The sequence below is a fragment of the Myzus persicae genome, unplaced genomic scaffold (assembly GCF_001856785.1).
Source record: "Myzus persicae strain clone G006 unplaced genomic scaffold, MPER_G0061.0, whole genome shotgun sequence".
Lineage (NCBI taxonomy): Eukaryota > Metazoa > Arthropoda > Insecta > Hemiptera > Aphididae > Myzus > Myzus persicae.
Window position 1 is genome coordinate 78571 of NW_019104044.1, and position 17002 is coordinate 95572.

A 17002-nucleotide genomic window follows, 5' to 3' on the forward strand; every position below is an offset into this window, starting at 1 on the left:
AAATTAGAATTGATTCTAATACAATAAACTAACAAGAAAATAGTAATACAACAGTACGATATATTACAGCGAATATATATAACGTCTGTTCATTAAACTAGTGAAAATACGACTGATTCTAAATTATTCGAAGAACTAACGATGAAATTCGTAAGCAATCCGTTGTCAAGTAACAAAATATAATAATAAATTAATACGTTAGTATATAAATACTGGCTGAAATGGCCAGCAAATATTTTTGAGACCCAAATTAATTGTTTTCAAGTACACCATTTATTTTTAAGTAACGTGCTTGAAATTATAACAAATGTATGATGTTTACTGTTTAGTAATTTTTATATTAATATATTATTATAATAAAATATAAATTTATTAAAAGAAAATTTTGACTTCAAACATGGCCGCATATTCATCACATAATAATATTGCTGTATTTATCTAATATCATTTTTAATTATATAGGCACATTTTCATTTTATATCAATTATAAGCCCAGAGCAGCACATTTCAATATGCATAGTATGCTATTGGAGTGTTATAGACAAATTACAGTGTATAATATTTCCAAAATGTTTTTTACAAAAATCTAGAAGTCAACAATTTTTTAAATAACACAGAGAAAACGAGTATGTTTATCAGTTACTGTCGAGTGTTGATTCTGAATAAGGAGTGGTAAGGACAAAGGATTGCCCGGAAAGTAGATAAGGTCCGTGAATGAAGGTGTGTTGTATTATAATATGTGTATGCTGTATATTAAATAATAGGTATAATATGGCTTTAAAACTATATTGAAATAAAAATGGCGTCAAAGATATGCTTGGTATAAATGGGCTATATATAAAACTACATTTTTGATTCAATCCAAATAAATGAGAATTATTATTATTACGAGCTATATAAACATATTATGAGCTGTTGTATTAAGCGTTTAATAGATACAGGTATAAGTTAAAAAGATATAATAATATTAGTAATTAGAAATGTTAGCACATATTAACTAGGTTAAGCTAGTAAACAATCATTTGTAGTAGGTAAAGTAGTATAATTTTAAGCATAGTCAGTATAAGTATAATATAACTAGATTAAACTTAATAATAATATTACCTATAGTGCATCAATATTACAGGAATATGTAAAAACAGAAAGGGGGTCAGTGGTGGTGATCGTGTGGCTCGATTACCATCAGGCACAAGCGTTTATTAAAAGATGCTTAGAATATTATTTGTTTCTTCTTTTTGTGAGCGTCGAAGTGATCGGCGTATACGACACAGCATAGACATAACACAATGATATCTTGTAGCTTATAATTAAGAAAAATGACTACCTCCTATTTGAGTTCGCATATAGAGCAACTTTCAATCCTCTGCAATTTGTGCCTCCAAGTTGCAACATACTAATGACTCCAAGTTGGTGGACATGACTAAGACTAAGACTAAGAGTTCGTTAGTGAGGTTATTATTGATGCCGTTTACGCGATAAAACTATTCGTCATGACTCATGACTGCGACAGTGTGATAATGGGTAAGGCTCCGCTTCTCTTTGCTTCTGAAAGCACGCCAGTCAACAATTTATTCCACATTGTCGACAGTCTGCTACAGATTTGTAAACTTAAAGGCGATTTTTCAATCCATGGTCAATTGGTGAAAACTATTACTCCGATTGAATATTATGTATTTTTTTAGCGATATAAAACATTATAATGTATCTATTTATTTATTTATTTATTTATTGAATCATCTTCGATCAGAAAATCAACTAATATAAATAATGTTAATAAATATTAATTAAAAATATATTAATGTATGCATCCATAATATGACCAAACTATTCTCATATAATCTAATATATTATTATAACCTAATCAAACGTTTTTAAATTCTGTTTAATATTTTACTTTTTCGGAAAATAACAATAATAGTCGTTGCAAATTAAATGGATAGATAAAACATTCGATTTCGATAATGCCAGTTTTTTTTATAGAGTGGTTATGCGATGTATTCGATTTGTTTTGTTTCCGACGATTTTAGTGCAACTATGGTCCGATGAATTTCGGCAAAATTAATTTCGTCGGTTTAGTTTCTGCGATGCTTTTGGGTTGTACGGTGTTGTATGACTGAACTGTGGACATTTGAGATGTTTGTGCGTGGTTTCATTATGTGCTGTTGAGCTTGTTGTGCTGTAACATCCTTAAGGGATGCAAACTTTTTTTCATTTCGAGATAGTTTATTTGTCGAGCTTAAAAGTTAATAGTGAATTTGATGGTTTTATTGGAGTTTTATATCAATATTGCCAGTTGGTCGACCGCATTTTACCAATATAGGTGGAATACAATATACATATGAGTAATTTCAGTTGACTATTACAACTCGTATATGTAGTAATCGACTGAAATTCTATCACATAATTGTTTAATATTCATTAGTTAATTAAAATATATTCGACTGAATTGCACACAAGCGTTTGTGAATAATAACGCTGTATATTAAAACTTAAAAGCAAACCAACGAGTTGTTCGCTCTGTTTGTTGACCCTGCAAACACGGGAACAAACACCAATTTTGATTTTACATCTGCTGTTTAATGTTTCGTCTGTCATCGTTGCTATTGGAGCAGAAAAATTAAACTTCGAGAGTGGTTCCGGGTGCGAATTAGATGTAGCTGTATTTTTAGGGGATCAAAAGCAAAACACGCCCAGCACTTTTCAAAATAATTGAAAAAAAAATGCACTGGAAAACTGTTTTGTTATAACTCAAAAATGAATAACCGATTGAAAATGTTATCAAAAATTTATAATTGCATTTTCTAGGTAAAATATAATTTAAAAAAAATATTGGCTCTTTTAGTGCTATTAATTAAATTGTCGACTTTCGGTTTTTCTTCGATCGAGGAAATATATAATTATATTATTATTTTTTTTTTAAATTTTAATCCAATATGATAACATTTTTGCTTTTAAAATTTAATTACACTTTCCTTATCATTTTTTTTTTTTTTTTAATTTATGTTGTACTCTTTCCGACATTAATTGTCAGCCTCAATTATGATTGTTATTATACTATGATTATAAATAAATTATATAAAATAAAATATCTTTAGAATATAATCTAAAGACCGACAATACCGTCTCCGGTCCGATTCTTTTTTTCGTATGCTACGATTGAATATATAAATTTTATCATTGGATTAAATGTAATTACTTCCATTACGGTAACAGCGATGACTTATGACAAGATACACTCAAAAATTACTATAAAACTTTGTTGGATTTTTTTTTTATTCACAGTCGATTCATATTTTGTACTCCAATAGTCTGCTACGTATAGAGGATGCCGTCCGACAATTGACTCTAGTCAAGTGAAAAACAAAGTTTTTGATCCAGACCATACGGTGGTCACTCGACGAAAAGTGAACTACAAGGCGTGTATACCTATTTTATAAATTGAAAATCGAGTAAACACACAAATAAACACTTCCGCTTTTTTGTATCCGTGTTGACAATAGTGCTGCACAGCAGCAGCACTAAGTAAATACTTTGAGTGTATTATTATCACTCCTGGGTAGGTCTAAGTATACAGTATGGGCAGTCGAAAACCCTATTCGTTGGGTTCATTCATCATCATTTGCTCTATATCACACATTCGGACCGATCGATACGAACTTAACTACCAAACGCAATGTAAACAGTCGCAATTGCTCCCAACAATTAACCACCGAATCCTATAGTGTGCAAATAAATATAAATAAAAAACACCGGTCGGTAATCTCAACTTCCTGTGTAGTGTATATATTATGTAATCGTTTTCTAAGACACAGAGAGAGAGACTTATACAGAGAGAGAGAGAGAGAGAGAGACTTATACAGAGAGAGAGAGAGAGAGAGAGAGAGAGAGAGAGAGAGAGAGACATATCCAGGGAGAGTAAGCGAGAGAGGGGCCCAAGGGCCCATGACAATGGTGACGATGACAACTACCGGGAAAGTTTGGCGCGTCGTTGTGCGGGAGAGAGAGAAGAGAAAAAACGCTTCTCATCTTAAGACATTTTCAATTTCGATAAAGTAATTGAAAAAAAAAAAAAAACGTTACAATGGGAGAACTTTTCCATTTTTCGAAACTGCGATGACAATAATGCGTCGACGTTGGGTTTTTTTTTATTATCTTTTTATCGCTAATTGCCGACGTCGTCGACGCCCTTTATGGTGTAATGAAAAAACGATTTTTTTTTAGATGTATTTTATGTTACAAAAAAAAAAACAGTTGCGGACGGAAGTAATTTAAAATTACATTAAACGGTGTGGACGGCGTAATATAGACAGTACTACAGTATAGACACGGTAAAATATTGTAATATCGCGGTTTTATAAAATTATAATACCGTTAGCAGTAAGTCCGATATTATATTATTTTGATTTTCCGTTTATTCTGACAAACGTTTTCCGGCGAAAAAAATATCAAATAATATTAGAAAAATCTACATATATTATCGAATCCTTTGTACAAAATTGTTTTCACGTTTCATCTATTTATATCGTCAAATAATAATCATATTATGTTAACTACACGACAATTACTTATGATGATGATAATAATTAAATGATTTATTAAATGTCGATATACAAGCGATGTTCTTAGTGAATCCTTTTTGTTATTAATTATTACAACATATTATATTACTTGTTCGATATAGAAATCAAAAAGTATATTAAAATCTGATACGAAATAATGACGACGATGCGAACGTATTTGCAAAAGATACATCTCAAAGGAAACCTTTTTGGAGTAGTTACGCATTGATATTGGTCAGTATTGCATTTCACTTTTTACTGAAAAGCTACTAAGACACAACATAATGTCTGAATTGTAAATAACTGTGTATTTTAGGTATTACAGTCGAACGCTTATTTCTCTTTGAACATTAATAATACCTTTTCTTGTAAATAATAGTAATAACAAAAAAAAATCAAAGTGAATTGAAAGAAAACAAAAAACACAAGTTTGTTGGTAAAGAATTAAAATGAAAAAAAAAATTGTAATTCGTTGATGAAAAATAAAATACCTTGAATAGTAAAAATCTTGAGAGCCGTATTCGCACCGAACTTATAGCTGTAAAATATGCAAATTATTCCGTATATTTTAACGTTTTGCGCCCGGTGTTGAATTTATTCTAGAATGAAAAGTGAAACTTAAGTAAAATCGAGTAAAATAATGAATATAAGATTAGCAAAATTGAGTTTAATTTCGGCGATTAGTGGTTAAAAATGCAGGATGTGTTGAATGTGAAAATATTCAGGTGAATATCCGATGAAAAACGAACATTTAAAAAATGTCTTGGAAATAAATTAGAATATTGCTGGACGTCTCGGGGAACCCACTCATCTGTTGACGTATATTAATTTACCTACCCTTAGTTATGCTAGGTCTTGTAATATGTTATGCGTTATCGCCGGCTGGAGTATCTCTAAATTCTATGTACAAATGTTGGTCTGACTAAATGATGATTAACAAATATAAATTAGAATGGTTCATCGACCATCAGATCGGCTGAATTTGTTTTTGCTGCTTTAGTAAGTCCATTATAAATCCATTATACCTACACTAGGCGTACCCCGAGATATTTTTTAACAATATTCAAACAGGTGCTTATTTTGAAAAGTATTTAAAATACTAAAAAAAGTATTTATAGATATTTTTAAATACTTTAAAATTGCTTATAAATATTTTTTTTTACCTTATGAGACTACTGATCCAATTTTCACGTTTTAGGTAAACATATTATGGTTTACATATCAATGAGTATTTATAAAATTCAAAGTTTTGATTTTCGATTGTGTACAATTTACGGTAGAAAATATACCGTTATAAATACTCAATATATTTTATGTTATTTTATGTAGTTAAAATTAAAACAGAAAATATAAAAATTAAAAATATAAAGTATTTGATTTTAAATACATATACTTTAAGAAAGTATTTAAAACACTTTATCCAAGTACTTTTTTCAAAACTATTTAAAATAAATATTTTAATACTTAAAAAATATTTGAATGATTTTACTCAAGTACTTAACCATATACTGATTCGGGGTATATAATCAATTATTGAACAGGACTGTTTGGGCAATATCAATATTGATATTGAAAATTGCAATCATAGTTTGGACCAATTATTTACACGGGAAACCTATCATTGTTTTGTATACCATTGTTATCCTACAACATATTCATTATTCGTTCATTTTTGGTTTCATAATATCATTATAATATAGGTTAAATTCTCGTTATCAAATAGTATTGTCTTATAGTTGTTGCGCATAGGTAGTGTTTAAACGCAACAAATTAAGAACGACGAATTATACTATGTAACAATTAATTTAAAAAAAAAAGAAGCCCTATGAGCATAACATCTCGATCGATGATACTCGATGTTTCCGAGTGCCTTATACTAGGCTATACCGCCTCAGTGCTGTACTTTGGAATTTTTCCATGAAGGGGGGACGTGGTCACATAATTTTCCCAACTCAAGGTTGTGGGCTACACCGATGATCCCATAAAAAAAAAATGTATTATAAAAGTTATGGTGCAAATGGAAGGGGGACGGTCAAAAATCCCTCCCCCCAAATTACACTGGTATAGGCAGGATAGTACTATGTAGAGGTACGAAGGCGTTATATAGTCATTCGTCTGAAGACTATAATTGTATACTATGACATTATAACGGCGTTTGCTTTTCACAACACCAAATTCACACAGTCGTACAACCCAATTATGTCGTTTTCGGCCACAATAATATTATGATAAAATCGCAAATCTAATAAACGCGTGTTAATAAATTATACAAATTTTGATTTATATTCAGTATGGTTATAATAAGGCATTGAATGAGCAGTACAAAGTGACTATTTTCGTCACAGTAATAACTACCCTTAATAATATATCAATTATATTATGTCACAAATATCACACGATTATTTCACCAAGGTTTTCCGTTAATACAATCAATTCTTAATAAGCATCTCAGAGACTTAAATGATTTACCAAGAACCAATGAATGCATTATAATACAGACAAGAGTGATGTGCAACCTACCCGAACAATCCACTCGGTGAGTATTCCTGGAGAAACGTGAGAGGAAGTCGAACCAGAGTTGATATTATTATAAAGTGAAGCCTAGTTCAAGATCCGTTTCACTGACATTTCGTCGCATTGAACAGCACAATAAATTACCTACCTATTTAATATATTATAATTTATAATATACCGAGTGAGGGGCGTAGTTTTCTGTACACAAGTGTGCGGATTTGCACCCCGCACAGTCGTTCTTAGTATTATACAGATTTCTTATTTTAATAAAATACAAAATATACATTTTTACAGTTATCGTTTTTAATGATCGGAGTAAACATTTTATGAGTTTCGATTATTCTCTATTGTTACGTGTGTATTTTATTTTATTGACGATTTCAAGTACTTACTTTAGTATTAACTACTTTAAATTATTTTCTGAATTTTCATTATTGATAGCATTCTAAGTTTTGACGAACAACATCAATAAGGATGTTCGGGTATTATTGTTGTACAACTGAGCCCGTTACAACTCGAATACCCTCGAATACCTCACAATGCATCTTAACTTAGTCAGACAAATCACTGAATTATAAGCAATTAATATGACAATATATTTATATTTATTAAACTATACTCGCATGTATAAATAGACACATATCTTACTTACCTACCATCTATAAGATACTTTATTTTTAATTTTATTTTTAAGTTTCTCTGACTTTAGAAACTTATAGTGATACTAGTACATACGTACTTTTTGAATACATTTTTTTGAAGTTTAAAACATTAGGAATAAAAGATAGCAATAAATATTATATTATAATGATAGGTAATAATCATAATAAATAGTTAATATTATATAAAGCATGAAATATGATTTAGGATCATCAAACTCATATAACGTCCGATTAAAAATGTCCAAAATGATATTACAATAGAATATCTGTAAAAGTAATACGATTTTTTCAACTAACGATAATTTGAAATGTTATTAATATTTTTTGTGTTTACGAGTTCAATTATAATTTTTTTAACAAAGCATCGCCTATAAACACATAGTGTAGGGGTGCATACAGCACACCAGCACAGGCAGACCGACAAAACTACAATAATAATCAAAGTTGTAAAAAATATCTCTAACATTATAAAACTTATCGTAAATATTTAATAAATAGGTAATTAAAAAAAAAAAATTCCAAGTACATATAATTATTTATAAAACATTCTACGATGTAATACTCAAATATATTTAAGAAACAAGATATCAAGTCAAATTCAATAACAGGCTACCACAACCTTCACTGTTGAAGCCTCAATTTTTAAATAATAAAAATATATTATATTTTGTGTATTAACGCGCAGTCCCCGAAATCAGTGTATATATATATAAAAGCCTATTTCGTCGCATTTTGTAGCGTTTTAGTTTTAATTCTTTTTTTTTTAAATCGTCCAAACGGTGCTCGTCTCGGAGTCTGCGTGGAGAGTGGTCGGCCGTCAAACGTTGAAGCTGAAACAATGTACCTAATGTACAATGACAACTCGGCGATCGAAATTTCGGCCGAATAACGAAAAGTCGCTGATATTATGATCATGTCAACGAAACGAGCGACAGTTGTAGTTGTAATCGTAAGCAACAAGTAGCTGCTGCAGGTGGCGGATCGGCAGCGTAACCTCCCGAAAACATCAACGGCAAAATATCCGCGATTTGACGTACAACTCGTGTGTATATATTATGATACGTCATCGAGATAATGTTATTATTAGAATATTGACACGCGTCTGTCGTTTCGTATAATACCCTATACCTACCTATGTATAATACACAATGTATCGATCGATCTCCACACATTATAACGATACCTTGGTTTGACATGACGTAAACTAACACCGTAGTACGCCCGATAGCTATATACGTCTCATATATAATAGCTACGGTAGTTGAAGGTGTTATCGCGGTACCGCTCGCGATTTATGTCCCGACTGCGTGAAATGGCTTCGATTAAAAGTCCACTGCGACGAGTGACGAAAAAAAACAACCAAAAAATCCTGTAGTCTTTATTATTTTCGTTCGCTTTTCCGAGTAATATATACTTTTATCCCTATCCAATCGTTTTGTCTGAAGATATGTATAGTTCTCGTCGTAAGGTCCCGTATCGAATTATTTCAATATCAGGTATATTGAAATATTATGTCATCATAATTGAATCATAACAAAATCAATAAATGGTGCGGTTATATGGTCTAGGTCAGATTAGGTTAGGTTAGGCTAATAAATAAATCTGTCGAAGCTTGTCGCATTTCAGTACAATATATATTATATGTTACCATACGCCCGTGACTTGTTTGTTTTCATAATTACTACATACACTGTACAGCAGTCATCCTTTACCTTATGAAAATAAAATATCACAAGTGTCTCGGGCACTCGATGTAATACTGTATATTATTATTATGTACCCTACAGTTTTGGGTTTGTTTAACATAATAAAATACACGAGTATTCAGTCGGCTAGCCTAGTGGCCAGTAAGGCTGTAGAGGGCTATAATAATTATATAGCGCCTCCGAGATAAATTTTAATTATGTCATAAATATCGGTTTCAGTAAAAGTACAGAGAGTACTCAATAATTAGTAAATAGCGTATTGTAGTGGGTTGTATATTATGTGCAATAAATAAATCTGTTAATGCTTTTCGTATTTCAATATAATATACAGGTTGCCATAAACTTGATTGTTTTTATAATCCTTATATATATAAAAGAACAGGCCTTTTTTATGTACCAATTTTGTGACGACGCTATTTAACTTTTTTCCGATTTTTTTTCACAAAGTTGTTCCAAATACCTTCGTGAGTGTCACCACGTCGCCCGATTTTCAAAATTTTGATTTTAAAGGGTTGAAATTGGCATAGATAATAATAAATAATAAATAATAAACAAACTACAACATCACAGATTTAATGGAATATGTTAATAACAACAAAACTATGATGACTTCAGAACAAAATAATGTGTTTAATCATGTCATTAATTGTGTTGAGGAGTCAACAGGTAATATTTTCTTTTTGGATGCTCCTGGGGCACTGGAAAAAACATTTATTATTAATTTGCTGTTAGCAAAAATCCGATCATCCGGTAAAATTGCTATAGGTGTGGCATCATCGGGAATAGCATCAACGTTAATCCAAGGTGGTAAGACTGCACATTCAATGTTCAAGCTACCAATAGACTTAAACATTACCGATACCCCAGTTTGTAATAAAAAAAAAAATTCAACATTAGCCAAAGTATTAACCGATTGTGTACTAATTGTGTGGGATGAGCGCACAATGGCTCATAAATCGGGCGTAGAGGCTTTAGATAGAACATTACGGGATATTGGGTCATCAGATAAAACTATGGGAGGCATCACATTAGTATTTGCGGGAGATTTTAGACAAACATTACCGGTTGTTCCACGGGCCACGGGGAACACGATCTGATCAAATAAATGCGAGCCTAAAATCAAAATAATCATTTTCTAGAGTTGAAAGACCTGACCATTTGTACGTTTATGCACCACAAAATAAAACTCTAAATGTAGTATACCAAGAGGTTTTGACTTAAGCCATATTAAAATTAAGCAACTACGTATCATTTGTAAATATTCATAAAAAAAGTTATATATAATTATAGAAACATTTTTTAATAACAATATGTGTATAGAATCGTTAGAATCATTAATATCATTTGTAACTACTAGGTACTATTATTATTTTTGTTATATTTATAATTCTTTAAAACACAACAATTTGTGTTGATTTAAGAATTTAATTTTGATAAAACAAAAACTACACACGGGCGAAGCCGGGTAATTCAGCAAATACATATATTATAGCAAATACACAGCCGCGGCAGTCGTTTACCTAATAAAAATAAATTATAACATTCTCTGGAACACGATGTAATATTGTATATTATTATTATGTGCCTAATAGCTTTGGGTGTTTGTTTATATTTGAATGAAAACATATATGAGTATATGCTCACGCCAGTGAGACTACTGCGGACCTATCACTATCGATTGAATATGGATTCTTTTTTTTAGCATTCAACTATCTAAATTGTAACGCCGAAATGGCTTTACAAAATGTAACTGTTTAAATATGGCTATCATCTCGTACGTCAGCCGTTAATATGCATTTAAAATATTTCAGTCTACATAGGTACTGTTATTGTATAGGTTTTCGTGCATAAATCGTTATTATAGCTCAGCTGTATTTAAAAACCGTGTTAGAACACGATATCGTAATAATACTTGCACAAAATAATTACTCTAGAAGATTTCACAATTATTACGAAATTAAGTTCCTACCAATATCGTATCGTCGATTTTTACAATTTTAACCTAACCGACTTCTAAGTGCATTTTGATAAATACAAATATGCAATAGGTGCGATCAAAATATTTTTATGAATTTTTTCAGTTTAATCGACTACCTCAAGTTCTATTGCTAGACATTTATTATAGCCCTCCCGTTCAAAATTCCCGGCCACGAAACCAGAGACTTGGTTTTACCCACCCACTCATCGAAATTTATCAAATATTCTTCTCCAATTATTTCCAATGTGTAATGGCCACACAAAGTAATAGGATTAGGTACATCGTATACCGGGATAACCCATTCGTACCAGTTAACGGACAATCACCCCCCCCCCCCCACAAAATCTCTAAAAGTACCTTGGGCACTGCACAAAACTATACACAACCCTAACATTGAATACGTACCAACGGCATACGTTGCATATGCCACAGATAATTAAATTCGTTCTAACGATGATGCATATTATAAATATAGATACTTCATATTAATACCGTTGTAGGTATATAAACGATTCTAATTATTAATGCAAGTGTATTCCGACCATCAAAGGAAAACCCCCATCGATACGATATTATGTTCCAGTGTGGACTGGTACGACGATGAAGAAAAATCCATTCATATTATTATTATTATTATTATTATGTTCACGATGATTGCATGTGGATAGGACTGAAGTATATGTTATTATAATATCGCTTCCCTTCAGTGATCCGGTTAGTGGTTACAACCACCACTCCCCCTCCCGACGCCCGGCGAGTATGATTATACCATAAACCTATGTGGTAACTGCAGCTCTATATAGGTATTTCGCTAAAGTATACGCAAAAGTACAGTGGAAATATATAATTTATTTTGTTACTGAACCGAAGGTATTAATAATAATTATACGGTCATTTTGAATTCCATACGGAAGACGGATTTCAAATTAAATAGTACGTATTATATTATGTGTATATTTCTAAACTCTATTATGATGTATTATATTATACAAAACGATGCTTTTTTTTTTTAATTCATACCCTGGTTCTATACGGATGATGGGGGTGGCAACCACGATTTCCCGTTCACCTGAGTTGAAAAACGGCAAAACGGGGTGGTCCATGCAGAATATTACAAAATAATATCATAGAATATTGTGTTGCTGTGAGGAAAACAAACAATTCCATTGAACCGACATGTCCATAATGATAATTAGTATTAGCGTCAAAGCTTGGTGCACGTCACCTTGTATTATTTAATAAAAAAAAAACATTTTTTTTTTTGTCAATATTTATTTTTAAATGTTATTGGAGTTGCATGGTACCAGAGATATTATTTTTTCCCTTCTAGGTAAATTGAAGAATCTCATAGATATGTTTTTGTGAATAGTGCGCACTGAAAATATATCTATTGTAACTTTGTTACATTTTGTTAGGAATTACATTTTTTTTTTCATTGTTGTTTTGCATTTCTGTGGCGATAAACAAAGCGTTATGAAAATCGATCACGCGAAAATCATAAAAAAATCATGAACGCAGTCCAAACACATATCTATGTTAAAAAAATAAAACAGACACATTATATTATCAATATCATCGAGACCAGCTGCAGTCACGTAGTTATTCGTTTCGCATTTTATTCACATATCTACGATATTTTAGTGAAATATATAATTTATATGATGATTAGTTTAAATTTCGGTGTTTCGCATCGACGCGTTGGACCTAAGTCGGACCAGTAAATAGCTGGTAACAGAATTTACAACCATTTTGTATACTAACAACATCCTTCTTCCAAGAATTTATCTTGGTCCTCGGGCCCGAAATTTTAACTGAAAATGTGTTTGGCTTTTTCAGACGCCGATGTTATCAAGAGACATCGTATTTATTATTATTTCCCGTGCGGACTCGTAAAATGAGAAAATCGAATTTTCCTTTTTCTCCTCCCCCAGAGACTATAAGACACACGGTCATATTCGATGTAAAACGACCCCGTTTTTTATAGGTTTTCACGGTGCCCACATTTGATTGGATTAATTTGTTAAAACGTATCATATACGGTACAATATTATAATAGAATTATCACTGAGCTAAACACAAATATTGGCAGTGATTTTGGTAATGGCCGTTGCAATTATTACTATTGGACGAATACAATATTCTCATAAGAAAAAAATTGTTTTCCCACAAGTGTAAACATGTAATAACACATATGCCTATCAGAGTGTCATCTACAATACATATATTCACAATATTATTATATTGTAATTATTTACAACCAAGTACGTGGTAAACGCATAAATCGTGTAGTTTGGTAAATGGCAATGGTCATCGGTTAAGGGGGGGGGGGTCGCAGGAGGACTCAGTCCCTCTACCTCTGATGGCGGTTTAAAAGCGTCCCCTTTAACAAATTAGAATTTTATAAATTAGACATTATACATACAATTATGTGTTAAAACTCCGGTTAAAACTATATTATGGAGAAATAAGTCCCCCTTGGAATTTTTTCCCACTTTAAACTCTGGTAATAGATTGTAATTATTATTATTGAAGTTTTGTATACATTGTTAACATTTGATATGTGTTGTTATTGTTTTGTACAACTTTTCGCTATTATGGTAAGCAACAGAATACTTTCTTCTAGTCAAATGTGATTATGCTATCAAAATCCAGCGCACATAAATGTATTACAAAATAATGCATTTGAACGATAAGAAAACTTTCGAGTTCCGTATAAAATTAAGTTAAATTTAAATTATTAAATCGACTCGAAAATGGGTTTGAGATTGTTCTCGTATTTGTCTGTCATCGTACCAAGACACGCTTCAATTGTGGCGAGTAAAACAATGAGAACGGGGAGGAAACGATTACAAAAAGTACCTAAAAGGTTTATACCTAAATTTGTTTGGTATAAAGTTTGCCTCGGTTCTTCTATAGCTATAGATGTGACGTTATAATTTCACGAGCTACGGTGAAATAAAAAAAAAAATCGTTATTTTCAGTTTATTATATACACAAATATTAATTTAATGTATTTTAAAAGCTATTAGCGCGATTGTTTTCGAGTATAATAAATATGAACTCTTAACAAAGACGTTACGCTACAGCTGAAGACGACTTACTTACTTACTTACTTACTTTCTATTGTGGATTAGAAACATCATAAAATATACCTACCTACAGTTCAAAGGCGAGCGTTTAAATGAAAACGTAACAATAAAAATAAACGAAATCGACTGTAATACTTAACCATTTTAGTACCTATCTACCTACCATCTCAAAGGGATATTATATTGTTATACGCGGTAGGTAAATCATTTTCCATTAGTTAATTGTTTCCATGATAAACGACTGGATTAGAACGTACAGCAAACTCAATTAAAATCTGCAAACACAATAATATAATACATATCCAGCAGCGACTACATCAAATATATACGCAATATAATATATTATATTATATCTTCGATGATATAAGGTTTTAGGCCTTTACGGGTACGTTGCCTATTTAATAATTTTGGTTCAAGTACCACTTTTTTTTTTTATTATCGACTTTCAGCATCGGCAACTATATAGTCATTAGTATTTCTTTGGGGCGTTATGGTTGGAAGGGGTACACGTGTATGCTGGGCTAGGATTCGTCACTAAAAAGCCGTGTGGTCACCCATCCGGAAACTAGCGGCCGACGCTTGACCTCAGAATACGTTAGTGACCAACAGTCACCCTTTCCCCTCTAAAAATTAAAATACAAATATTTATATAATAATCACTGAAGTTGTGTATTTATAATCGGTTATTAATGAGTTGCAAATTTTTCGTTCCATTGAAGTTTTAAAAAATTACATTCTCATAAACTTAGTAATGCACTATTTTGTTAATGTTAATCGTCAACAATCTATTATAAAAATAACAACTGAACGGGCAAGTATAACTCGTCGTTATACTGTGATATTTTGCTCACCAAACTAAATTTATCATCAAATCTAGACTATCAATTTCGCATACAAGTTTGGCCGACTGATATTTAATGTTCGTATCGCAGTTGTTGACTTTCTTTTTTTGTTTATATATCGTGTTTACATATCCCTGCACAGCAGCTCCCCGGAAAGCGATTTTCTAACTAGAAAGTACGCATGACAATACCCGAATCGCGGGTAGACAATAATACATATTATAATATTATTGTAATAATAATTTAGTATAATACCACAAAGGAATATACAACATATATCGCTAATTATTATTATATCTACTCCTAGGTACACGGAGCTATATATTACACTGTTCTACGGATAGAGAGAAGCGCGTCTATATATTATGCAAATTGTACGCTACATCGTTGTCACAGTGTACGATATTAATTATTAATTATATTATGTTGCGTAAAATATAAATGATATTAAACAGTTATTATACCTATTATATCTCTGAGAACCACAGTAGTATTCACGATCTCCGGTAAGCTCATGAAATATAACACAGGTAGGTCAGTGGTATAGTATAGGTTACTAAATGTATTACCGATGGATAAAATATGAACCAAGATGAGCAATAATCCTGTAGTTAAGATGTATTATAATTAACTTTTTTTTTCTTACGTTAAATAATAATACAGCAGAAACCATTTATTCGAGAGACTAGGAAAATTATTCATAATAATAACTGATTATCATTATTACCAAAATGACGAAAAAAAATTGTGAAAGTCGTAATTGCGAACAGAAATAAAAAAATACGTGGTCGTGATTTAGATATTATATTAAAAGCTGGGATGCCACCCTAAAATAAAGGGTTCGATCTCTATAATCTAAGCCTTCCTCGAATCGTCAAAATCGGTCGAGTATTTTTTGACTCAGTAAGCCCTGGAGCTTTTCACTTTGCAGCCTTTTATCGATAGGTATAATATATATATATAATCGAATGTGTCCTGGCTGACTGACTGATCAACGTAGAGACTGAATTATGATATCTAGGGACTTGACATTTTGACAGTACATTCGTTCGCTAAGAAAGCATTTTAAAAAGTTACTCAAACAAGGATTTTAAGATTTACGATGTTAATCGGAAATTTTTTTTTTTGTACATAAATGGTTGCCTCTGGTTACATAAAATGTAATTGATGTTGTAACTAAATTTAATTTTATATTATGAAGACAAATACAGTAACGAAATCCTGGCAAATAGAACCGTTTAATATAGAACCTTATTGTAGCTTGACAAAGATGTGGAAAAACTAGTGGATGTTTAGGACTTTACGATGATGATATTTGGCACTTAAAATCGCGGACTGAGATAAAATGGACTGGAAACGACATGGTGGGAGGGGGCGAGGTTCGGCACTCTGCAAGCAAAAGGTTCCTCTATTATCATCAACTATAATTGGCATTGAATGATTTCAGCGCTACCGGTTAGGTGTGGTTTTTTTTTGGAATTATTTATTTGGAATTACCTATTTATTTAGTTTTATATCTTAGTATGGGTTTTTGTTACAGATGGCATTGTAAATTCTCAACTCCTATTACACCCCCCCCCCCCAACTTGTCTCTTGTAACGTGGTTTGTATTATCTATAATGTTTTCAAAATTTTCGGATTCATTCAACTTA

The 17002-nt window shown here is 31.5% G+C and overlaps 2 protein-coding genes across 17 annotated transcripts in view; both read left to right on the plus strand.

The window, feature by feature from the left end:
• LOC111037941 (voltage-dependent calcium channel type A subunit alpha-1) overlaps positions 1-17002 on the plus strand; it is a 263106-nt gene that overhangs the window by 61157 nt on the left and 184947 nt on the right. The window lies entirely within an intron of this gene.
• Positions 10047-10538, plus strand: LOC111037986 (ATP-dependent DNA helicase pif1-like). The gene has a single exon (XM_022320889.1). The coding sequence runs from the start codon at positions 10047-10049 to the stop codon at positions 10536-10538; it is 492 nt and encodes a 163-aa protein (XP_022176581.1).

Excerpts from the sequence above, each read along its gene's own strand:
- LOC111037986 (XM_022320889.1), top strand. The coding sequence starts at position 10,047 with ATGACTTCAGAACAAAATAATGTGTTTAATCATGTCATTAATTGTGTT.